Raw genomic sequence first — 26,792 nt, 5'->3', positions numbered from 1 at the left:
TACAAAGCTGGTAAGACTTTTAATCAAGAAAATGAATACTTTATAGCACATGTGCTGTACAATAACATTAATATTGCATAGATATTTTTCACACTTCCTGTGGTATATTTAGCATAATTCCTGTCTTTGTAGACCGTTCCAAATCAGTCTTTTATGTGGTTGATTTTATTTGAGATGTTGCCTTAGAAAAATCTGCCAATGTGGGCAGCAAGAATGCTGACTTTTGGAAGAGAGCGAAAGTGTCAAGCTTTTGTTGTCTTTATCGGAACGAATCGCAGCAGGAACGTCCTCTCTTCTGGTTTGGGTTCACTGACCAGTGTTTTATGTGACTGTTCTTTTCTGCTTTCCCATCTGTGGCAGAATGACTCTTTTATATCTTCAATCTGTTAAATATCTGGTGGTGGACAGACTTTGTAGTCAGCAGTTCAAGAGACCGCCAGCCCTTTGTTATCCCGTCCATGTTTGGCTTTTGTCTTAATGCGATGTTTTCTTCTCTCTTTTTTTTTTATAGATCACAGATGAAGGCATCGCTGTACCACTGAAAGGTATTTACAACTAATCATATGTCTTTTTTCTTTTATTTCTTTGAGAAATAAGGAGAGGGGAAGAACCTAGAAAAGACAAAGTGGGCCATAAATCTATTTGATTTTTCTTTTTTTTTTTTCTGAGTTCTGTTATCTCAGGGCTCAACAGTATATTTATATGTAATTATATAAAAATATGATTTAGAATCATTTAAAATGAATATTAAATAATAAATGAAAAGAAGAATCTAAAATAGAGTCTAAATAATACAAAGGCAAATCTAAAATTTATTTGTATTTATTTTGTATATATTATATTATTTATGCATTTAATTATGCAAGATTACAAAATTATATTTTTAGAATTTAAGTTAAAAATCCCTACAATTAGTTTATTTATAAATGGCAGTAAAATGATTTTAATAACAGGATTATGTGACAATATATTTAATAGTTAATTAATAAATAACATTTATATCTTATACATTTTTTTAATTATATAAATAATTTTTTTTAAATAATTTAAAAATAAATATAACATTCACACAATTATTTTACATTCATATAAAAACTTGTAAATACTTTTTTTTAAATTTTGTATAATGAAATGCACATATATACATTTAATTATACGAGATTAAAAATATATATATTTTTAAATGAAAGTGAAAAAAACTACAACTAGTCAATAAAATGAATAACTTTAATAATATTTAATAATATATGTAATAATTAATTCTTAAATAACATTTATATATAATTATATAAATTATTTTTTTTTTATAATTTGAAAATAAATATGAAAAATACCTATAAAACTTATGTATAAATATTATAAATGTAAATATTCAAAATTATAATGTTTAATATAGATTGCATCTAATTAATAAAAATAATATTGTTAAAATATTTTTTAAATAAAAAACTGATTTAAAATTAAAAATGTAAATACAAATCTGTAATTTTATAATAGATTCAGTGATTATTTAATAATATATTTACATCTAACTATAAATAAATATAAAACTTTTTTCTATTAAATATAATATTGAATAATTCTTAAATTATGTATATTATCTTTGTATATTATACATAATATATTTATGTATAATATCTCTTTTCTTTTTACATAATTTTAAAATAAAATTTAATTTGAGTTTAAAAATTATAAGTGTAAATAGAAATTTTTTCATAAAATATTTAAATAAACTAATATTGTTAAAATAATTTTGAAATAAAAAAACATTAAAAAACAAGATAAAAACTAGAATAACTTATTTTATAATTGATTTCATAATTATTTAATAATATATTTACATCTAATTATATATATAACATATAAGTTTTACATAATTATAAAATAAAAATGAAGTTTGAGTTTAAAATCGTGTAAATATAAAATTCTAATAATAAACTAATATTGTTAAAATGAATGTGAAATAGATAAATAATAAAATAATAAAAATAATAAAAATATAACTTATTTTATAAAAGATTTCATAATTATATAAAATATTTTTTACATAATGTTTAAATAAAAAATTACATAAGATTTTTTACAAAATTATAATGTAAGTATAAAATTAGTTTGTAATATATTTAAACTAATATTGTTAAAATATTTTTTAAATTTCATATTTTTAAATTTCCTTTTTTACTTTCATAAAAAATGAATATGTGTGTGTGTATATATATATATATATATATATATATATATATATATATATATATATATATATATATATATATATATATATATATATATATATATATATATATATATATTATTATTATTATTATTTTTTTTTTTTCTAAATAAGTAAATGTGGTCAATTTGGTGTACTTCTCTTTATGAAGTCTGAATGTTAAAGCATTAACATTAAACCGTTAAAGGATTAATTTATTCAGTCTGGTGCTCATGCTGGGAAGAGCAGTAAAAAACTAGACTAATTTAAACAGGTGTTTTGCCTTATATTGTATGGCGTGTGCGCTTTATCAAGGAGTAGAGCGATTTACTGTGATACTAATATACAATTTGGACACCCAGTGAGCAAATCTGGTCATTTACACGTAGTTTATGTCTAAAAACGCCAATGTTTTGCTGTTGTGCTGCCCTGAGTGGTACAGAAGTGTAACTACACCCGATTGTCTCATTGGATGGGCGTCCAGAGTTCTTTGACCCTTCACCCTGTTTTGTCCCGGATGACATCTCTCTTCAACTGTCTGTGACCCTCTGTCTCTCTCTCCTCGCTCTTAGTTTCACCGATAAGACGGCTCAGATTAAGACTCTATTTATGTGTATGAGACAGAGGAAGAGTAGAGAACTTGTTTGCGTGACTTCAGACGTCCCCGTATTATTGAATGTGTTCAATAGAGCGCCTGTGTGTGTGTGTGTGCATAAGATGCTTATGAGGGTTTCAGACAAGCGCCTTTCTATTCTTAGCTTTCTAGGGTCTTTGTGCGTAAGCTAACCACTCCAGAGACATTCAAACAAATCATTTGAACAAGGCCATCTTGTTTCGGAAGCCAGAGAGAGCATTTTATCAAGCCTTTGTGATAAATTTGGTGGCTGTTAGCTACTAGCATTGATGTACATATGCTAGATTGTGCCTAAAAACTAATCAATCTCAGTTGTTGTTTGAAACGTGTTTTACTTTTTGTAATGTGATGTATTTCTGAGGGAAAATGTACCGATGTACTCTTTTAAATGAAGCTGTCATGTTACGAGACCCAAACAAAGCATTTTATTACGCCTTTGATAAGTTTGTGGCTGTTAGCGATTAGCACTGATGTGTATGTTAGTGCACGCCTAAAAGTTAGTCAAGTCAATGTCAGTTTTTGTTTGAAAGCCATTTATATAAGTAAAGAAGACATTTGACAATGTGGACATTTGACAGACTCCTTTTGCTTGCAGAATATGACGTATTTCTGAGGGAAAGACGATATTTGACCAAAAAATGTAAAAAAAAATGTCTATCAGTGCAGTCGATCGTAACAAATAGGCGCTAAATATCAATGTTAGTTCACATTGGTAACCATTTGAACGAGGCCATCTTGTTTCAAAAGCCAAAGAGAGCATTTTATCAAGCCTCTGCTAAAGTTTGTGGCTGTTAGCTACTAGCATTGACGTATATGTACTAGTACAGGCCTAAAAGCTGATGTCAGTTGCTGTTTGAAACCCGTTTTATATAAATGATGTGCCATTTTTCTGTTTTAGAAAAAATGAGGTTGGGTTTTTCTTGTGGTTTGTTAGCTATTAGCATCGACATACATATGCTAATGCAAGTGTGTTTGACATTTTTTTCTAAAGAAAAGAGGACATTGGACAAGAAAAAAAAAATGTCGGGACAGTAAATCGTGACAAATGGCCACTAAATATCACAATGTACCAATGTCAGTTCACACTGCTATTGATTTAAGAGCCAACGAGAATATTTTATGATGCTTTTGATATCTTTGTGGCTGTTAGCTATTAGCTTTGATGTATATATGCTAAAACAGACCTAACAATTAGTCTAGTCGATATCAGTTAATGTCTGAAAGCCATTATATGAATAATCTGCCATTTTTCTGAGGGAAAGAGGACATTTGACAAAAAATGACTTTTCTTGTGGCTTTTAGCTATTAGCATTGATATGCTAGTTTGTGCCCAAAAGTCAAGTCACTGTCAGTTGTTGTTTAAAACCCATTTTATATACATAATGTGACATTTTTCTGAGGAGGACATTGGACAAGAAAAAAAAAAATAGTTTGGACTTCTCTTGTGGCTTTTAGCTATTAGCATTGACGTACATATTCTAGTATGAACCTAAAAGCTGGTCAGGCTAACATCAATTGCTTATTGAAATCCATTTTATATGAATAATATGAAATTTTTCTGAGGGAAAGTGGACATTTTACAAGAAAAAAAAATGTGGTTGGACTTTTCTTGTGGCTTTTAGCTAATAGCATTGATGTACATATGCTAGTTTGTGCCCAAAAGTGTTTGAAACCCATTTTGCTTGCAGAATATGACTTATTTCTGAGGAAAAGAGGATATTTGACCAAAAATTAAAAAAAATCTATCGGGACAGTCAATCAGGACAAATAGGTGCTACATATCAATGTAAGTTAACATTGGTAACCATTTGAACGAGACTGTTTCAAGAGCCAAAGAGAGCATTTTATCAAGCTTTTGGTAAAGTTTGTGGCTGTTAGCTACTAGCATTGACATATATGTACTAGTACAGGCCTAAAAGTTGATATCAGTTGCTGTTCGAAACCCATTTTATATAAATAATGTGACAATTTTCTGAGGGAAAGAGGACATTTGACAAAAAATGTGGTTGGACTTTTCTTGTGGTTTGGTAGCTATTAGCATCGACGTACATATGCTAATGCATGTGTGTTTGACTTTTTTTTTCTAAAGAAAAGAGGACATTGGACAAGAAAAAAAAAAGAGAAATCATGACAAATGGCCACTAAATATCACAATGTACCAATGTTAGTTCACATTGGTAATGATTTAAGAGCCAACGAGAATATTTTATGAAGCTTTTGATATGTTTGTGACTATTAGCTATTAGCTTTGATGTATATATGCTAAAACAGACCTAACAATTAGTCTAGTCGATATCAGTTAATGTCTGAAAGCCATTTTATATGAATAATCTGACATTTTTCTGAGGGAAAGAGGACATTTGACAAAAAAATGGGGCTGGACTTTTCTTGTGGCTTTTAGCTTTTAGCATTGATATGCTAGTTTGTGCCCAAAAGTCAAGTCACTGTCAGTTGTTGATTAAAACCCATTTTATATGCGTAATGTGACATTTTTCTGAGGAGGACATTGGACAACAAAAAAAATTAGGTTGGACTTCTCTTGTGGCTTTTAGCTATTAGCATTGACGTACATATACTATGAACTTTAGTTAATCAAGCTAACGTCAGTTGATTATTGAAATCCATTTTATATGAATAATATGACATTTTTCTGAGGGAAAGTGGACATTTGACAAGAAAAAATGGGGTTGGACTTTTTGTGTGGCTTTTAGCTGTTAGCATTGACGTACATATGCTAGTTTGTGCAAGAAAAAAAATGGCGGGACAGTAAATCATGACAAATGGCCACTAAATATCACAATGTACCAATGTTAGTTCACATTGGTAATGATTTAAGAGCCAACAAGAATATTTTATGAAGCTTTTGATATGTTTGTGGCTGTTAGCTATTAGCTTTGATGTATATATGCTAGAACAGACCTAAAAATTAGTCTAGTCGATATCAGTTAATGTCTGAAAGCAATTTTATATGAATAATGTGACATTTTTCTGAGGGAAAGAGGACATTTGACAGGAAAAAAAATGGCGGGACATTACATGGTGACAAATGGCTGCTAAATATCAACGTGAACCAATGCTAGTCCACATTGGTATTCATTTAAACGAGACTATCCTGTTTCAAGAGCTAAAAAGAGCATTTTATCAAGCACTTGATATATGTTTGGATGTTAGCGATTAGCGTTGATGTATATATGCTAGAACAGACCTAAAAAATTGTCAAGTCGATGTCAGTTAATGTCTAAAAAAATGGGGCTGGACTTTTCTTGTGGCTTTTAGCTATTAGCATTGATATGCTAGTTTGTGCCCAAAAGTCAAGTCACTGTCAGTTGTTGTTTGGAACTCATTTTATATACATAATGTGACTTTTTTCTGAGCAGGACATTGGACAAGAAAAAAAAATAGGTTGGACTTCTCTTGTGGCTTTTAGCTATTAGCATTGACGTACATATGCTAGTATGAACCTAAAAGCTGGTCAGGCTAACATCAATTGCTTATTGAAATCCATTTTATATGACTAATATGACATTTTTCTGAGGGAAAGAGGACATTTGACAAGAAAAAATTAGGATGGACTTTCTTGTGGCTTTTAGCTATTAGCATTGACGTACATATGCTAGTATGAACCTAAAAGCTGGTCAGGCTAACATCAGTTGCTTATTGAAATCCATTTTATATGAATAATATGACATTTTTCTGAGGGAAAGAGGACATTTGACAAAAAAAAATGTGGTTGGACTTTTCTTGTGGGTTTTAGCTGTTAGCATCGATGTACACATATGCTAATGTGTGCATAAAAGTCAAGTCAGCATCAGTTTTTTTTTTTCTGATGGAAAGAGGACATTAAGACAAGAACAAAACTGGCGGGACATTAAATCGTGACAAATGACCACTAAATATCAGAGTGTACCAATGCTAGTTCACATTGGTAATGATTTAAATGAGGCCATCCTCTTTCAAGAGCCAAAGAGAGCATTTTATCAAGCTTTTGATATGTTTGTGCCTGTTGGCTATTAGCATTGACGTACATATGCTAGTGCGTGCTTTAAAGTTAGTCAAGCTAAAAAAGAGGATAGAGGATATTTGACAAGGAAAAAATAATTTGGCAGGACATTAGATTGCAACAAATAGGCGTTAAGTATATTAGAGTAAGTGTGAACGCTGCCATCCGAACCCTGGTGCAACCCAAACAAATGGACTGAGGCCGCTAAAAAGATGGGTTTCGGTCCGCTTCTAAACAATCTCTGTTGTGGTTCGAATGAAATATGAACACAAAATGGATCAAATACTTCTAAACGAACCAAAAAACAGGAAGTAATGACAAGATGTGACGCTATGCGACATGATTTTACAAAGGGAACAAGTAGTGTATCTAAAACCAAATAAGCAGAGAGCAAAGGTGGAACAACGAGGAGGTAAAGTGCCTTTTATGAGCTCTTTGTTAAATTAAATCATATACACGCAACAATGAGCATGTTTAGTCCAGCAGACGGAATATACACCATGCCTTCAGGTTCGGTCTCTTTGGGTTCGCTGTTAACCCTCTGGGGTCGACAAACGCACCGGCACGTTTTGTGGCATTTCTTTCTTATAACCTCTAAAGGAACCTAAATTACTCCATCATTTTTGATCCTGTAGATAAGAGTACATCATTTGCATCTGTAAAGTGTCTACTTTTATTTATAATAACAACAAAACTGCCAGTGTGAACGTTAAGCGGATCATTTTCTTTTTTGGTCTGGACCAAATGAACCAAACATACTGAACTACAAGTGTGAACACACTCTAAAACTCATTTCATATGCATAGTTTGACATAATTATGAGGGGAAAAAGGATATTTTACAAAAAAAATAAATGTGGTTGGAGTTTTTTTTATAGATGTTAGCTTTTAGCATTGACGTACATATGCTAGTGTGTGCCTAAAAGTTAGTAGTTGTTTGAAACCCATTTACTTGCATAATGTGATGTATTTCTGAGGGAAAGAGTTTCTTGTGGCTGTTAGCTATTAGCATTGGACATATATGTTAGTATGAGCCTAAAAGTTAGTCAAGCTAATGTTAGTTGCTGTTTAAAACCCATTTTACTTGCATAATATGATACATTTCTGATGGAAAGAGGACATTTGACAAGAAAAAATGAGGTTGGGGTTTTCTTGTGGTTGTTAGCTATTAGCATTGTGTTTCTGAGGAAAAGAGGATATTTGATATGAGAAAGTGTGGTTGGACTTTTTTGTGGCTGTTAGCTGTTAGCATTGACGTACATATGCTAGTATGAGCCTAGAAGTTAGCCAAGCCAATGTCACTTGCTGTTTGAAACCAATTTTATATGCAAAATATGCCATTTTTTTAAAGGAAAGAGGACATTTGACAAGAAAAAAATGGGTCTGGACATTTCTTGTGGCCACTAGCTGTTAGCATTGACGTACATATGCTAGTATGAGCCTAGAAGTTAGTCAAGCTAATGTCACTTGCTGTTTGAAACCAATTTTATATGCAAAATATGCCTTTTTTAAGGAAAGAGGACATTTGACAAGAAAAAAATGGGTCTGGACATTTCTTGTGGCCACTAGCTGTTAGCATTGACGTACATATGCTAGTATGAGCCTAAAAGTTAGTCAAGCTAATGTCACTTGCTGTTTGAAACCAATTTTATATGCTTAATATGGCATTTTTTTTAAAGGAAAGAGGACATTTGACAAGAAAAAAATGGGTCTGGACATTTCTTGTGGCCACTAGCTGTTAGCATTGACGTACATATGCTAGTATGAGCCTAAAAGTTAGTCAAGCTAATGTCACTTGCTGTTTGAAACCAATTTTATACGCATAGTATGACATTTTTTTTAAAGGAAAGAAAAAAATGTGGTTGGGTTTTTCTAGAGGTTGTTAGCTATCAGCATTGACGTAAATATGCTAGTGCACACCTAAAAGCTAGTCAAGTTACTGTCAGTTGCTGTTTAAAACCCATTTTACTTGCAAAATATGATGTATTCTGACGGAAAGAGGACATTTGACAAGAAACAATTAGGTTGTTTTTTTTCTTGTGGTTGTTAGCTATTAGCATTGATGTACATATGCTAGTGTGTGCCTAAATTTTAGTCAAGCTAACGTCAGTTGTTGTCTGAAACCCATTTACTTGCATAATGTGATCTGTTTCTGAGGAAAAGAGGATATTTGACATGAGAAAATGTGGTTGGACTTTTTTGTGGCTGTTGGCTGTTAGCATTGACGTACATATGCTAGTATGAGCCTAAAAGTTATTCAAGCTAACGTCACTTGCTGTTTTGAAACCCATTTTATATGTATAATGTGACATTTTTCTAAAGAAAAGAGGACATTTGACAAGAAAAAAAATGGGATTGGACTTTTCTTGTGGCTGCTAGCTGTTAGCATTGATGTGCATATGCTAGTGCACACAAAAGCTAATCAAGTTACTGTCAGTTGCTGTTTGAAACCCAATTTACTTGCATAATGTGATGTATTTCTGATGGAAAGAGGACATTTGAGAAGAAAAAAAGTGGTTGGACATTTCTTGTGGCTCTTAGCTGTTAGCATTGACGCACATATGCTAGTATGAGCCTAAAAGTTAGTCAAGCTAATGTCACTTGCTGTTTGAAACCAATTTTATATGCATAGTATGACATTTTTTTAAAGGAAAGAGGACATTTGACAAGAAAAAATGTGGTTGAGCTTTTCTTGTGGTTGTTAGCTATCAGCATTGACGTAAATATGCTAGTGTGCACCTAAAAGCTTGTCAAGTTACTGTCAGTTGCTGTTTGAAACCCATTTTACTTGCATAATGGGATGTATTTCTGAGGGAAAAAGGATATTTGACATGATAAAGATGTGGTTGTGGCTGATAGCTATTAGCATTGACGTACATATTCTAGTATGAGCCTAAAAGTTAGTCAAGTCAACATCAGTTGTTGTTTGAAACCCATTTTACTTGCGTAATGTCATGTATTTATGAAGGAAAGAGGATATGTGAAATGGATATGTGAAAAGAGTAGAATATCCAAATTTGTAGCATTCATAAAATAGTAAATCTTTTTGAGTTTGTTCACCAAAACGATTTGTTCAGTGACTCTTTCGCTATGCCAGTAGGTTTGGTGTCTATTTGCATGTTTTGATCAAATCGTTGAATCATTTACTTAACCGTTTTGTTTTTATTACCAAGTCAAATAATCCTGCTTGTTTCTTTATTTGTAGGTGCAGATGGTGAAGGTGAGGTAGCCGTTAGCGTGTCGTGTTCTCAGCTTCTCTCGTACGGTGTGTGGGATGGCGGACTGGCCCGTGACGGCAGTTTGTTATCGAGCACGGAGGAGCCCGCACCTTCTCTCCTCTTCTTCATGGTATCAGATGCTCAAGCCAGGCTACTTCAGAAAGAGCTGTCTGTGTTGCACACCGTACACACTTCAGGTGAGGCCTGCACCGGAGCATTCTGGGTAGGGATCCATGTGAGCTTGTGTTATGAACAAACACATTTCACAAATGACACGTAATACATATCATAAATATGGCACATGAAGAGTATTCCTTGTTATAAAGCACTGTTGTAAAATATAAAGATCTGTCTCTAAATTGTGACTGGATGAAGCATGTTGTACAGTAAATACAAACAAATAAAATATCTGTCTTTTTTTTTTACTATTTTAAAAAATAATACCTATGACCACACAAATATAATATATTATTAACATATTTTTGCATTAATGTGCCAAGTTGTAACATTCCTTTGAAGCTTTAAACAAAAGCTGCTTGATTTTTTTCTAAAATACTTTTTTTTTTTCATTTTGCAGTGAAATATAGCAGAATAATGTGTATTTTTTATATTAATATTGTTAATATAATAACAATAATGTATTTTGAATTACAATTGTATCTAAAAAATAATAAATTGATTTTCCTCAAATTATTATTATTATTATTATTATTATTATTATTATTATTATTATTATTATTATTAAACAAAATCATTATAAAGTAATATTAACATAATAATAATAATAATAATAATAATTATTATTATTATTATTAAAAATGATAATACTATTACTACTAATAATATTATAATGTTATTTTAATAGTTTATTATTAATACTTTTTATATATTACATATTTTATGTGAATAATAAATATAAATATTTTAAACAAAATGAGAAAAGTGGTTTGTTTAATATTTATTATGATTATTATTATTATTATTATTATTATTATTTAATGTACTATTACTACTAATAAAATTAATAATATTACTTTCTAATATATTATTGTTTATTCATAATTTTTATATATTACATATTTTTATGTAAATATTTAATATAAATATTTTTAACAAAACAAGAAAATTTTTTTAATAATAATATATTATTATTACTATTATTATTATTAAAATGAATAAGTTTTATCTAAAAAAACATAAATTGATTTTCCCCTTATTATTATTATTATTATTATTTAAAAATATAGTAATGCTACTAATTACTAATAACATTAATAATATTATTTTAATAGTTTATTAGTAATATTTTAATATATTATTACATGTTGTATGTAAATATTTAATATACATATTTTAAACAAAAAGAAATATGGTTCTGTGTAATATTTAACAACAATAACAGCATCAACAATAATAATAATAATTATTATTATTATTATTATTATTATTATTATTTACTAATTTTAAAACCATTACTAATGATAATATTAATATTACTTTCTAATTTATTATTATTATTATTATTATTATTATTATTTGTATATATAATTACCTATTTTATTTAAATATTTAATATAAATATTTGTAAACAAAACAATAAAACAGGTTTGTATAATAATAATATTAATAATAATGTTATTAAAATTTCATTTTGAATCGTAATGTTATCTGAAAAATCATAATTAGATTTTTTCAAAATTATTATTATCATTATTATAGTATTATTATTAATAATATAAATTTTTAATAGCTTATTATTAAGGTTTTTATATATTATTACATATTTGTATGTAAATATTTAATATAAATATTTTAAACAAAACAAGAAAAAAATTGTTTAATATTTATTAATAATAATTATATATAATATTATTATTATTATTATTTTTATTTTTATTTATTTATTTATTTATTTTTAATTGCAGGTCCGTTTTCCCTCAGCCCTATTTAGTGAGCTGTTATACTCTGCATAAAAAATGTTTATTGTGATTTATTATCAGTACCATTTAAATAAATAACATTAATACAATTGATAACTTAACAACAGAAGTAACAGAACAATAGTCCTAAATCCTGTTCCTCATAATTGTATATTAAACATTCAACTATATTTGCTCATTGGCTGTTATTATCACCTCACATTCAGTTTGTACAGACAAATGTATCAAGCCCTACTTAGTACACACACACACACACACACACACACACACACACACACACACACACACACACACACACTTGATCTCTGTAATGAGAATGCTGCTGGCATGGCAAGCCAGTCTTAATGGCACCATGCGGTTATCGCAGCAGTCGGAGCTCATGTGATGAGCCGTCAACCATTGAGTATTAAAGCATTACCATGCAGGCATTACCTGCAGTGTGTGAACCGCAAACAGGTGTGTGTGACTGAAGTGGCTGCCATTAAAAGATTAATTCATTCAGTCTGGTGCTCACGTGCTTGGCCTTTTAGCCAGAAGGAAAGCTATTTTATTTATTTATTTATTTGTATTACTTTTTTATTTTTTGGCCACCCAGTGAGTATTTCTGGATGGATCTTCAACCATCTGAGCCGAGTTAAATGCTCCAGATAAACAAATGAAACAAACTGCATAAAAAGAGATGAAGAATGTGGTTTCTATTTTTCAATTCTTTTTCCAGGACAGGCCTGTCCTTTCGTCCTGCTGGTGTTGACTGGTCAGTTGGAGGATCTTCAGGCGGCTCTGTTGGCGTCTCTCATGGACGTGATTGGCCTGCGATACGGTCAGGGCAATTTAAGTAACTCACTGTCCTGGTCGGAGGGGCTGAATCGGCTTCATTGCCACCCACGGGGCGAACATCTCCTGTCCCTACTGGGACAAAATGTGAGCGACGGTGGACAGGACACTGCAAAGGTCAGTTTATCCTCTTTGTCCATCCATTTATGCTTTCCCTTGTTGGTCGTCTGTTCATCTAATCTGTTCCATCCATCCATTCTTGTATCCATCTGTCTGTCTTATCTATTCACCCATCCAGTTTCTTTGTTTATCCATTGTTTGTTTGTCAATCCAACAATTTAATTGTCCCTGAATCTATTCCTTAGTCTGTCCTTCAGTCTTTTCATCTCTTTGTCTGTCCATCAATTAATTCTTGTGTCTGTCTGTCTTTCCATCTGTTCCATCATTATTTTTGTTTTTATTATCTATCTATCCAGTTTCTTTGTCCATCTATTTTATATCTGTCCGTCCAACAATTTCATTTTCTATTCCTTTGTCTGTTCTTCAGTCTTTTCATCTCTTTGTCTGTCCATTCCTTCTTTTTTCCATCCATCCGTCCATCTATTCTTTTGTTCATCTGTCTGTCCTTCCATATTTCCTTCCATCTATTCCTTTTTCTGTCCATCTATACATTCTTTGTTTCTTTCATCCTTTCATCCATTCTTCGTTTTTCTTTATCATTCATTCATTGTTTTGTTCACCCATCTATCCATCCAATATATTTGTCTATCCATTCTTTGTTTTATCTATCAGTCCATCCATCTATTTCTTTTTTCTGTTCATCTATCAGTCTATCAGTTTCTTCATCCTTTCATATATTCTTCATGGTCTTTTCTCTTTTATCCGTTATTTTCTGTTTATTTATTAACCTATCCATATTTAATTCTTGTCTGTTCATTAATTTGGCCCTTCATTCATCCATTCATGCATCCATCCATCCATCCATCCTTCATTCCTGTTTACCTATACCTTCATTTATTTATTTACCCATTCATCCACTCATCATTTTTTGTCTGTCTGTCCATCTATCCATCCTTCGTCCTTTGTTTACCTATACCTTAATTGATTTCTTTGTCTATCCATTCTTCCATTAGTCCATCTGTCCTTCATTCTTTTGTTTACCATTAACTTAATTTATCCATCCATTCATCCATCCATCCATCCGTCTTTCTATTCATGGCTATTATCATCAATCCTTTGTTCCCTAGCCTATCTATTCATTAATTTGTTCTTTCATCCATTCATCCATCTGTCCATTCATATGTCTATCTATTCATCCATCCATCCTTCTTTCCTTTGTCTATTCATTCATTTGTCCTTTCATCCATCTATCCATCATTTCTTGGTATATCCATCCATCCTTCATTACGTTTAAAATCTGTCCATCCATCATTCCTTTGTCTGTTTATCTATCAATCTATTCATTTTTCTGTCTATCCATTATTCCTTAAGTTTCGTCATCCTTTTATCTATTTTCAGTATCATTAATCCATCCTTTGTCTGTTTATTCATATTCATTATTCATCCATCCATCCTTTGTTCCTTTAAACGTCCACCATCTATCCATCCATCCTCCATTCATTTGTTTACCTATGCCTTCTGTTATCCATTCATCCATCATTCATTGGTATATCCATCCTTCATTCTTTTGAGCATCCATTCATCCATCCATCATTTCATTCTGTCTGTTGATTCATATGTCCATCTATCCATCCATCCTTCATTCATTTGTTTACCTATACCTTAATTTATCCATCCATCTATCATTCCTTGGTATATCCATCCTTTGTTCTTTTGAGCATCCATCCATTCACCCATCCATATGCCAATCTGTCCATCCATCCTTTGTTCCTTTGTCTATATATTCCTTCATTTATCTATCCATCCATTCATCCATCATTCCTTGGTATATCCATCCATCCATCCTTCATTCCTTTGAGCATCCATCTATCCATCATTCCTTTGTCTGTCGATTCATGTCATCTATCCATCCATCATATGTTCCTTTGAGCATGCATCCATCCATCCTTTGTTTGTCAGTCCATTCATGTCCATCTTTCCACCAATACTCAATTTCTTTGTCTATCTATTCATGATTTGTCCTTTCATCCATCCTTCATTCCGTTGTTTACCTATTCCTTTATTTATCTCTCCATCATTCCTTGGTATATCCATCCACCCACCCATTGATCCATCCATTCTTTGTTCTTTTGAGCGTCCATCCATCCTTTGTCTGTATATCCATTCATGTCAATCTATCCATCCTTCTTTCCTTTGTCTATCTATTAATTAATTTGTCCTTTCATCCATCCTTAATTCCTTTGATTACCTATACCTTCATTGATCAATCCATCCATCATCATTCTGTTCGTTTATCCATTCATTTGTCTATCTATCCGTTCATTCATCCATCTATACATCCATCCATTCATTTGCCCCTCTCCATTGCTTCCTCTTACAGCGTTCAATGGGTTGGCCAGATATTGGCAGGAATTTGAGTGCAGGCGTGATAGAGGCACCAGAGGAATTATACGGCCCAATATAAGAGCAAGAGTGAGGTTAGCCATGGTCCATGGAGGCTGTGTTGGTGTGTAGATATGGGACAGAGAAGGAAACTTGGCTGCCTTTTCGGATAGTAGCTGAGTTCCCTTTCTCTCGGGTTGTGTGGAAGTGGCCATTGTGTCACTCTCTCCAGAGGCTTTATGACGTGGGTGGGGGCTCATGGCTCCTGCATTTTGGGGGTCCTTCAACTTTAGTACGCATGTGGGCCTTTTTTGGGGGCAACATCTGCGTGTGGGCGTCAGGACTCTTGGGGCGTGACACTTTTCTTTTTCAAGTTCGATGGTGCCAGCTGGCAGCGATGGAAGTAGGCCACCTCAGACGCGTTTCTCCTTTCTTTCTTTTCTTGCGTTTTACGAGCTGGCTCAGCGCTCAACAGAGATGGAGCCCGGTTAGCCGCCCTAAACAGGCAGCACATGGCGTCGCTCTTTTCATTTTCCTTCTTGTGAACCCATATCGCCCTTGTGTCTACTGGCACTTTAAGTCCATCATGTTTGCTCTCTTTACGTTTTCCCAATCTATATTTACAATTCTCTTTTGAACGAAATTCAATGTAATTTACACGCTCGAATGGAAACCATCTGAGTATCCAAAGCTATTGACCTCGTAGCCAATGAGAAGGTCAGTAGGTTAGAATACTCCAAGCTCAGGCGGTTGGAGTATCTCCAACTGTTTGGTTTCCAATCTGACCTGGTTCACTTTTCCCCAGAAGGAGAACACGAGTGGGACCAGCAGCTGGCTAAGAGAACCAACAGTCAGAAGACCCCTCCGGAGCCACAGCCGGCAACAGAGCTCACCACGCAGGTAACAGATTTGATGTTTCATGCCAAGAACCCTCAAATTTGAAGACACCATAACCCTTTACTGAAATATAAAGACCGCTATATATTTTCATGAATACAGACTCATTGAAAATCTTTTAAAATTGTAAAATATGATATAGAGTGCTGCAGTATTTAAGTATTTTGGACCAGCCTATATATGTTAGCATCACCTTGGTTCACTTAACAAAAACCAATAGGATTTTCCATTGGCTTTTAGTGTTGCGCAATATACCGGTACTAAAAAGGTATTGTGCTTTTGTAAATGGAAGACAGTAGACTTGTTTTTATACTTTCCATTATTTTTGCAATTCTGTTTGGTGCCACTAGAGGTGCAGAAATGACACACTTCACCTTTAATTTCTTCTTTAAAAGCAATAATTAAGCCATAAGCTCAGCAGTTGGAACCCAAACGTTGACGTTCCCTGGCCCTTCTGAGAGGTTTCCATACCTTTAACTTTCCATCAAAGTTGTTGAAGTTTCCATACAGGCAGTGAAATTTAGATTTAATTTGTAAGTCAATATTGATATGTCATGATTAGTGCAGAGGATTGTATTTTTGGAAGCTGAAGTTACAGTTTCTATGAGGAGCTTGTTTGAACATTTTCCACCAGGCTGATCCAGTACCCGCCTCCCCCCTCCAAGGGCGGCATTACCGTGACAACCGAGGACCTGGAGTGCCTCAAGGATGGCGAGTTTCTCAACGACGTCATCATCGACTTCTACCTCAAGTGAGTCTGATGGTACTTCTAAAGGTTTCAGCTTGAGATCTGGAATTTCCCCTAATATTAAATACTCCCTTTAGGTACCTTCTGTTGGAAAGAGCCGACAAAGATGTGGCAGAAAGATCTCACATCTTCAGCAGTTTCTTCTACAAGCAGCTGACTCGAAAAGACACTGGCTGTCCGGAAGAGGCCGGCAGCACGTAAGAAATCACCTTTTTACAGTGTGTTTGTGCTGGATTTAAAGAGACGGTGCAACTAAAAATGAAAGTTAATGTGAATTTTGTTGCTAAATTGTGGATTTCATGCCATGTGTGGTGTTTTCCCACAGAGCCGCGTACAGAAGACATCAGAGAGTGAGAACATGGACCCGTCATGTGGACATCTTTAGCAAGGACTACCTTTTTATACCCGTAAATCATGAGTAAGTGAAATGGAATTTTAAATGATTTGATAAATAGAATATTAAACAGCATTTATATGAATAGGGCCCTAGGAAATTAGTTACATTTTTTCCCAATTTTTTCTGGATTCATTTTTTTTCCATTTTAGTAGTTAGTAGTTTAATAGTTTTAATAGTTAAAATTAAAAAATAATAATCAAAAAGCATGTGTAATTTATTGAAATCATGAAACTTACACAATTATATTGAAAAAAAAAACATTTTATATATATATATATATATATATATATATATATATATATATATATATATATAAGTATTATTATTATTACTATTATTATTGTTATTATTTTTTTATTTAATTATTTTTTTTCAGGCCCTATGAAATCCACTTATTTATTTTTTTCTGAAATTCCATTTTTTGTTTGTTCTGGATTCCACATTTTTTCCATTTTAGTTTTTTCTAGACTCTGTTTTACAGGATAAAATATTAATCAAAAATCTTGTCTAAATTATTGTAATCATAAAATTTCATAACACCAGCAATTTGTTAAATTTCTAACAAAAAATACATTATAAGTCCCTATTATATCTGTTTTATTGTTATTATTTTATTTTAATTTTTTCAAAATTCTTTTTTTTATTATTATTACTTTTTTTCAGTTTAAATTTCTCTGGATTTAATTTTTTGTTTGTTTGTTTTTTTCCACATTTTCATTTTTCTAGAAAATTAATTTCTAGGCCCTATGACATGTTTTATTTTTTCCCAAATTCCATTTTTGTTCTGGATTATTTTTTCCTCCCTAGACTCTAATGGTTAAATTAAACATATGAAATTTAAAATAACTGAAAATGAAATCTATTTCGTTTTTTTGCCAAATTCATTTTTTTTACCCGTTTTATTTTTCTAGATTAGATTTTTCTGCTTAAATTAAAAAAAAAAATATATATATATATTAATCAAAAAACAAGTCTAATTTATTGAAATCATGAAACTTATGCAATCTAACAGCATTACAAATTTTGTTTACAAAAAATACATTTTTAAGGCTCTATGAAATATGTTTTATTTAATTATTCTCAAATTCATTTTTATTTTATTTTACCAAATTCTGGATTTTCCATACATTTTTTGGATTCCATTTTAATGGTTTCCTTGAAATGAAAAGCATCTAATTAATTGATTTTATATTTTAAAAAAATGTTATTATTATTTTATGTATTTATTAGTTTTTAGTTGTTTTCCAGAAATACTGTGTTGTGTATTTAATAAATTCTGGTAAATATTTTCTTTTCTGGAAACTGCTCATCAAAAAAAAATATGTTTTAATAATAATTTTATTAGTAGTAGTAGTAGTAGTACTAACATTGCATTAAGTAATATATTTCTGTCACAATTTCTTCAAGTTAAACCAATCTTTTTTTGTACGGATTGCTGTGAAGACCTTTAAGTTTCTATTTGTGTATAATGTGACAAATGAAATTGCGAGTGTGCGCCATTCATTCACACAGAACATGCAGGATTCTATTTAAATAATTTTTGCGATTTAATATTCACAGACACTAGTCCATATCACAATTTGATTTAAGTGTACTGACCTACTTTTGGTTAATTCATCCAAAATTTGGCAAAATCCATGACATTTCCGTGTGATACAGTAAATTCTGTTTTTATGATTGGATTTTGCAATTGCATCCACGTTTTCCAAAATCATAGGGCCCTATGTCTTTATTGTCACCTTTGATAGATTTAATACATCCTTCCTGAATCAAAGGATGTATCCTTTGAATCAAATGTATCCTCTGAATCCTGAATCAAATCAAAGTGTAAATTTCTTTAAAAAAAAATTTGTATGCTAGTTTGTTTTTTCATAATGCGTATTTCAGGAACATCACCTGTGATGCCTAACATTCTGTCTTTGGAACAGAACAAGCGTTCAACAATAAAAATGAAACTAAATGAACCTGAGCCTCCAATGTCAGAGTGCTTCGCAAACCTTCGCAAATAGTTACGACATCTCACACACACTTTACAAAATGTTCTTTTGTTTAATAGTCAGGATGAGTGTTGAAGCACTGCGTAGATGTTCAGCTTTGTTTGATATACGAGGACAACAGAGCATGTTGGATTGAACTTTATGAACACGGGGATAAATCCATGCAACAAGGTCAAAGTCTGAAACTGCGAGAGAACAGGGAATTCCAATGTGGTACTCCATGTTCCCATAAAACTGAATTGGCACACAGGACACACGCTGTACATGGACACGCACACACTTGCACAGTACAACATGGCACGGATGATTCACAAACTTGGGAATATCCATCGTCACATTTTGGGGATAAGCATATCCTGTACTAGGACTTGCTGAAAAAGTATTTTTACGATGATGTTGTGGGTGATTATGAATTTGCGCAACATTGAGTATTAATACTTGAATGCACTTCTTCTTGGCCAGTGTGAGTGTATCATTAAATTCGATCCGCAGTCTTTACTTAAGTTGGTAGGTTTCCCTGAATCAGTTACATTGATCCATTGGAATGAGTTTATTCGTTATTATTTTGAGTCATCGTTTAGAAATGTTTGTGGAAGAGTCTGCGTGGCTTTTTATATTTATATTTATAGGCGTATCATCTAGTCCTACTGCTAAAGGGTGTATTCTGCAATAGAAACAAGGCTTTATCACAGATCACTGACTTCCACTTCCTCTTCTGCTCTGTTTGCTCTCTGTCCAGGGCTCACTGGTACCTCGTGGTTATCTGTTTTCCTGGTCTGGAGCGGCCTGAGTGTGTCCCGTGGAAAGACAAAGGCGCTGTGTCCCAGGAAAAGAGTCAGACAGCCAAAGCAAGCTCTGCAGGGCATTGTCAAAAAGGTAGCACACACACATCAACTAAAACTATAATCATAACAAAACAGTTTGTTGGTTGAAATAAAATAAATATGATAGATATATAGTTTATATCTCACACTTCTAAGGGAAAAAAGTCAGAATTGTGAGTTTTTGTCAAATACATGATTGTTTATATTTATATTTTCGAATAGGAAATAAAATAAAGTACAAATCATACAAAGAATTTTGTGAGTTTGTATGCTGTAATTCAAAGAAAAAAAAATGAGAACAGAGTTTATTTATTGCAATTCTGTCTTTGTAACTCGCAGTTGTGGGTTTATATATCACAATTCTTAGAAAAAAGTCAGAATTGCAAGTATATATTTTACAATTCTGACGAGAAAGTCAGAATTGTGAGGGGAAAAAAGTCAGAATTTTGCGAAAAAATTGTCAGAATTGCAAGAAAAATGTCAGAATTCTAACGAAAAAGAATTGTGAGAAAAAAAGTCAGAATTGTGAGTTTATTGCTTGCAATTTTGACTTTATAACTCACAGTTTTGGGTTTATATCTCACAATTTTTAGAAAAAAGTCAGAATTGCGAGTTTATATTTTGCAATTCTGATGAAAAACTCAGAATTGTGAGGAAAAAAAGTCAAAATTGTGAGGAAAAAAATGTCAGAATTGCAAGAAAAATGTCAGAATTGTGAGTTTATATCCTGCAATTCTGAGAAAAAAGTCAGAATTAAGAGAAAAAAGTCAGAAATTTAGTTTAATTCTCACAATTCTGAATTTATAAGTTGCAGCTGTAGGTTTAAAGTTTTTGGAAAAAAGTCAGAATTGTGAGTTTATATCCTGCAATTCTGAAAAAAAAAAACTGTGAGGGGAAAAAAAGTCAGAATTGTGAGAAAAATGTCAGAATTATGAGTTTATTTCTTGAAATTCCGACATTATAACTCAGGGCTTAAAAACGAAAAAAAAATCCATTCGGTTCACTCCGAGCAGAATCGATATTATAACGTTTCTGTTCTTGCGTTCCTCATTAAACAATATGTTCCGAAAACGGTTTTCTAGAAAAAATACCGGTTAATAACGTTATTTTATTACACGGCGCGATAGATAGATAGATAGATAGATAGATAGATAGATAGATAGATAGATAGATAGATAGATAGATAGATAGATAGATAGAATTCCGTGTTTGTGTCATTTGAACTTCTTGTCTTTAAAACCGAAAGTAAACGAGTGGCAGTAACCAGGGTTTGAATATTAGTGAGGTCCGAAGTAAGGTGTTAAAAAATTGTGCTATAATAACACCCTCAAATGCACTACATATAGCCTAGCGTCAGAAAAAAAACAGAATTATGTTTGTTGTTTCTTTGACTGCACACTCCACGACCCACTCAAAACCCTAACCCTGACCCAGCAGTTGAGAAACACCGCTTTAATGAATGTTTTTTGATGACTTAATGTTAACTAAAGAGCATGAGACGTCTTCCTGCTGACCAGTTAAGGTCACGTTATTTGGCATAGTCGCCTATTTCATTCTGTAACAAACAGATTTGTATTATGCTATTGTTTTTGATAGTGTTATACATTTCTTTCAGATATTAACGATGATCGCTGCGTTTGTCTGACCGATTGTGGTATCTTCCTGTCAGCAATTAAGTTACAGATTGTCTAAAAGATTTTTTTTTAATGAATGTACAAAGTTGCCAGATATTGCTACGAAAAACAAGCAATTACAAAAAGAAAGAAAAAGATATCCGAAATAAGTTCAAAGCTTGTGTTTTGTAAACAAGATTAATATATCAGTAACACTAACGTTCAACTTTCCACTTTATAAACGTCCCAAAGTGTCACACTAAATTGGAAAAATGAGTAAAAAAAAACACGTATAATAGGTGGATCTGGCAACAAACGGAGGCTGCACACGCGCTCTCACTCAACGCGCTCTCAAGCCCCGTTCTCTGCGCTAGCTTCTCGCAGCAACATGAATTGCAAACACTCATGTGATATGAGGTGGTTTAAATGGCTAAATAATCATTCAGAGAGCTTGGCATTTTATTTTTGAATATACAAAAATGACCGTTGTCCGGACCTCGGTGTAGTAAACGGGGCTCACGTCACCAATGACGCTGTGATTTTGGGTCACACGTCACTCAAGGTGCGTTTGTGAGTCTATCAGATGACCAATTCCCACCTCGCTGGGTTCAGTGTATCAGTCAAAGACTGTTAATTTGGCAATAGGTCAATAAATTGAGATTTGCACCCTGGAGGGAGTTGGTCAACTGATTTATCTGAAAGTTTGGTGGTTTAGCTAGCTAGTAGAGCCTTGAATCATCAACACAATGAAAACACAATTGTAATAAAATTAATGAAATTTATTAACAATAGATATGCAAGAGTAAATACAACACTAGTGATAAACCAATAAATGAATACACACTGCTAATAGATAATAGGCAACTAAATGTGAAAGAAGATACCAAATAAAGTGTAGAAACTAACAAAATGGAATGAACGCAGAATGGCAGAATGCAATGCTGTTGAGCTGAAAGTAGCAATAAAAGAGATTTCTATGGTAATGTTGTCTATGGGAAACCCACTTAATGGCTCTGGTAGGTTTAATGATAAATAACTGCGTATTTATCTTGGAACAAACAATATAGCTATCATTTGTAATGCTGACCACAAGTAAATGTTATCTAAACAGGTTAGAAAACATAGGCTGCAGGTATAAACTAAGCCAAGGTCTTTAGGAAAGAGGTTTGGTAAGTTTATAGTTACGTTCCACTTGGTCGGGTGATCAGTCCGGCGGCAGAGACGTCTTCCACTGGTGATGCGGTTTGCATATAGTGGGGAGGGCACAGAGTTGCGTTCCGGTAGCCGTCGAGGCGCTGACCTGGAGGATGCTTGACTTCTGTTGTGCCAAAGAGGGTCCTTAGGGCGTGGACCGGGCAGCTGGGTCAGATGGATTCTCACAGGGTCCTTTGCAGCAGGGCTGCGTCGTTGAGGATCCGTGTGTTCAAGGCAGTGTCTGCCAATGTGGAGGTCCTTTGCGGACTGGGCTGCGCTGCTTTCGGAGTGGCAGGAGTCAGACGGGGTCCGTCACTGCTGGGTCCTTTGCAACTGAAGGGCAGCCGAATTCAGTATAGAAGGTTTACTCAAGAGCTGAGTGGATCCTTAGCTGTCTTGAAGTCTCTTTCCTCGTCAGGCCAGAAACTCAGGACCTTGTATCTGCTAATGTCTTAACCTTGCGGGGTTCAGACTCAGAACGGTGTAGCTGTTAATGTCTCTTCCCTTACGGGACTTAGACGCAGTACAAGGAGTGTCTTTTTGGAGGCTACCTTTATCTCTTTTTGATGAGGAGGAGATTGGAATCTAGCGCCTCTCCATTCCAGGAATGTGATTGGCCACTTGTGTCTGAGGTGGCCATGGTGTTACCCGCCCTAGTGTGGAACTCATTTGCATATAGTAGAGTACAAAGTTAGACAGTGTCTTTTACAATTTACCCAATGCAACATTTCTTTACCAAACCTCTTTCAAATTGTTACCCACATTATGAGGAGCAAAAAGAGTCCAAACATGATAGAAAACTGTTGAACAATCACTTATTCATATCATAATATGTTAATACGCCTGCTTCTGTGAACTGTTAGGTTAACAGTCAATGGCCATCAACATACACTGTACTTTATCAAAGGGTGAAGTGAATCTGTTGCAGTTTACATCAATTTAAGGTCCCCAAACATATGTATGAATGGATTTGGATGGATCTTTGTGGCCTTCTTTGTTTCGGCCACTGCTGTTGCATCCTGAAGGAATTTTTATGGCAGTCATTCCCAAACCTTAGGATTGGAGAGGGTCAATCCGTAATCCAATGAGAAGTCCTCTCTTAGGTGGTCGTGGTTGCAGAAGGTCTCTCTTCCTGTTCTGTTAGAGGTGTCTGGTAGTTGTCTTGGCATCTTATCTGATGTTTCTGAACATTTGTTTATGTTCCTCAACCAAGATCCAATCACAGTGTGGCACATCTCCCTCCACCCTGGCAGATAGGGAAGGGGGCCTGCCATAAACTGACCCTTGGAATGCCATTTCGACCGTTGTTCACTACATCGGTGACCTCATAGCTGGCAACGGCCGTACTCGTTACAAATGCGCTAATAATTTTTTTTAAACAATTTTCTTGTTTGATAATACTATAGCGAAATAAGCCCCTTCAAGACCATCCGCTTCACATCCTGACCACATGGCTTAATCTGCGATAAAAACCTGTTGACTTATTCCTTACCTAATATGCATAATAGCCTAGTAATTTTAACTACAAGTTTTAATTAGGCTACAATAACTTAAACCTAATCATACCTTTGCACATGAAACAGCCAGTTGCTTGGTAACCTTAAGCTCGTCGCATCAGAAAGGGCTCTGCTTATGACGTCTGCTTCGCGGGCATTTCACGTTGTATGTTTCACCGTCACATTTGCGCACACAATTTGAATTCATGTTTTTGGTCTGCCAAATTGATATAATAAAGAGAACGATAAAAATACCGTTATTAACCGGTTAATTTGGAATTTCTGTTTCCGTTTCTGTTCAGAACGATTAAATTTGATTTTGTTTTCGTTTTCGTTTTTGTTCCTTTACAATGTCATTTGTTTTTGGTTTTCGTTTTCGTTCCTTGAACCGGTTCAGAGCCCTGGTTGTGGGTTTATATCTCAAAATTCTTGGAGAAAAGTCAGAATTGTGAGTTGTAATTCTAAGAAAAAAAGTCGGAATTGCAAGAAAAAAAGTTTTTTGCAAGAGTTTATTGCTTGCAGTTTTGGGTTTATATCTCACTTTTTTTTTAGAAAAAAGTCAGAATTGCGAGTTTATATTTTGCAATTCTGATGAAAAACTCAGAATTGTGAGGAAAAAAAAGTCAGAATTGTGAGGAAAAAAATGTCAGAATTGCAAGAAAAATGTCAGAATTGTGAGTTTATATCCTGCAATTCTGAGAAAAAAGTCAGAATTAAGAGAAAAAAAGTCAGAAATTTAGTTTAATTCTCACAATTCTGAATTTATAACTTGCAGCTGTAGGTTTAAAGTTTTTGGAAACAAGTCAGAATTGTGAGTTTATATCCTGCAATACTGAAAAAAAGAATTGTGAATTTTTTCTTGTGTTTATTTTTTGCTGTTCTGACTTTTTTCTCACAATTCCGACATTTTTTTTTTCTCAAAATTGCAGGAGATAGACTAGCAATTCAGACTTTTTTATTCTCAAAATTGCAGCTATGGGTTCATATCTCACAATTCTTACAAAAAATAAAAAACAATTGCGAGTTGAATTTTCATTCAAAATTCAGCTACCTGTCAAGGCGACATTTCTCATTTTTGTTTAGTTTAACTTGTAGTAAATAAACTAAAACCAGTCAATAAAAAAATAATTAAAACTATATAGACATATTTAAACAAAAATTTGTCAAAATTACTAAACTTGGAACTAAAATTAAAGTGACAACAGAAAATAAAAATAAAATCTAATTCAAAATATTAACAAATAAATTATACCAGTACATAAGTGATACTAAAATAAGACTGCATATAAAACACAAATTTTATTGTATTATTTTTGTTAGTTTGTTTTATTTTAATTTTCTTTTCTTTCAATAACTTTAGTAAAAAAAATTGCCAAGGGTTAGGTTAATGACTGTAATTAACGCCACACAAACATATTGAAATATTTATCGAATGATCAGAAAATATTTATAAATAGTTATTACATTTTCAGAAATATATTTTAAAAGTTATTATTTCAGATGTCAGATCTTAGGATAACTGTGCAGGGCTTCCATTTAAAATATGGAGAATGTGTTAATATTACACACATATTTCCCAAAGTAAATTATATAAAAATGATACAGTAATGAATTCAGCTTTTTTCTGATTAATTATGATATTGTATTTTATTAATTATTAAATTGTTTGTGCTAAGTTTATTTTATGTTTTTAAACAATCAAATAATTGTCTCTTCAAAAATAGTTTTGTGCTCTTATTGTAAAGGGGCACCAATTTTAAAAAAAAAATAAACCAAAAAGGACAAACTATATATATATATATATAAAAGATCTCAGAGAATGTTTGTTTTCTATATTTCCAGACAGTTCACAGCAAGCAAAAGGAAACAAATTAAAACCCAGTGAGATGAGATCCCACAACCTACCGGTAATCTCACTAAACACAGTTTAAATACTAATTTCAATGGATATTATCAGATATCTTTTTTGAAAAAACATTACAGATTGCATTCATTTTGGAGCACTTTATGACCTGGTTTTTATTAGAGAATCTAATGGTACTTTTACTGTGGTTTTAGGATTGCACAGCACACAGCTGCACAAGAGAGACCATCTGCAGAAGGTACCAAACCAGTCTTCAATATTTAATCTCTTCAACTTCATCTTATACACAACAACATCAATATTGCAAATGCGCATCCATAGTAGAGAATATAATAGGGGACAAATACTTTGTATTATTATTATAGTTCTCTGTATTATCCTAGGGGCTCCTCAGATGAGATTCATTCCTGATCCGTTTATCTGTCTGTCTCTTATCCTGGTTTGCCCTCAGGCCCTGTGTTCTGGTCATGGACTCTCTAAAGCTGT

The 26,792-nt window shown here is 32.9% G+C and overlaps 1 protein-coding gene across 1 annotated transcript in view; it reads left to right on the top strand.

Moving 5' to 3' along the window:
* Positions 1 to 26,792, top strand: part of LOC141338140 (sentrin-specific protease 7-like) — a 29,438-nt gene that overhangs the window by 830 nt on the left and 1,816 nt on the right. The window contains exons 2-12 of the mRNA XM_073843700.1: positions 512 to 545; positions 10,048 to 10,257; positions 12,719 to 12,951; positions 16,082 to 16,176; positions 16,808 to 16,924; positions 16,999 to 17,118; positions 17,247 to 17,339; positions 20,055 to 20,191; positions 26,285 to 26,349; positions 26,501 to 26,544; positions 26,758 to 26,790. Of these exons, the coding sequence (XP_073699801.1) occupies positions 512 to 545; positions 10,048 to 10,257; positions 12,719 to 12,951; positions 16,082 to 16,176; positions 16,808 to 16,924; positions 16,999 to 17,118; positions 17,247 to 17,339; positions 20,055 to 20,191; positions 26,285 to 26,349; positions 26,501 to 26,544; positions 26,758 to 26,790 (1,181 nt within the window). The remainder of the gene's footprint in view (positions 1 to 511; positions 546 to 10,047; positions 10,258 to 12,718; positions 12,952 to 16,081; positions 16,177 to 16,807; positions 16,925 to 16,998; positions 17,119 to 17,246; positions 17,340 to 20,054; positions 20,192 to 26,284; positions 26,350 to 26,500; positions 26,545 to 26,757; positions 26,791 to 26,792) is intronic.

This window comes from Garra rufa, chromosome 7 (genome assembly GCF_049309525.1).
Source record: "Garra rufa chromosome 7, GarRuf1.0, whole genome shotgun sequence".
Classification (NCBI taxonomy): domain Eukaryota; kingdom Metazoa; phylum Chordata; class Actinopteri; order Cypriniformes; family Cyprinidae; genus Garra; species Garra rufa.
This window is presented reverse-complemented; position numbering and strand designations above follow the sequence as displayed.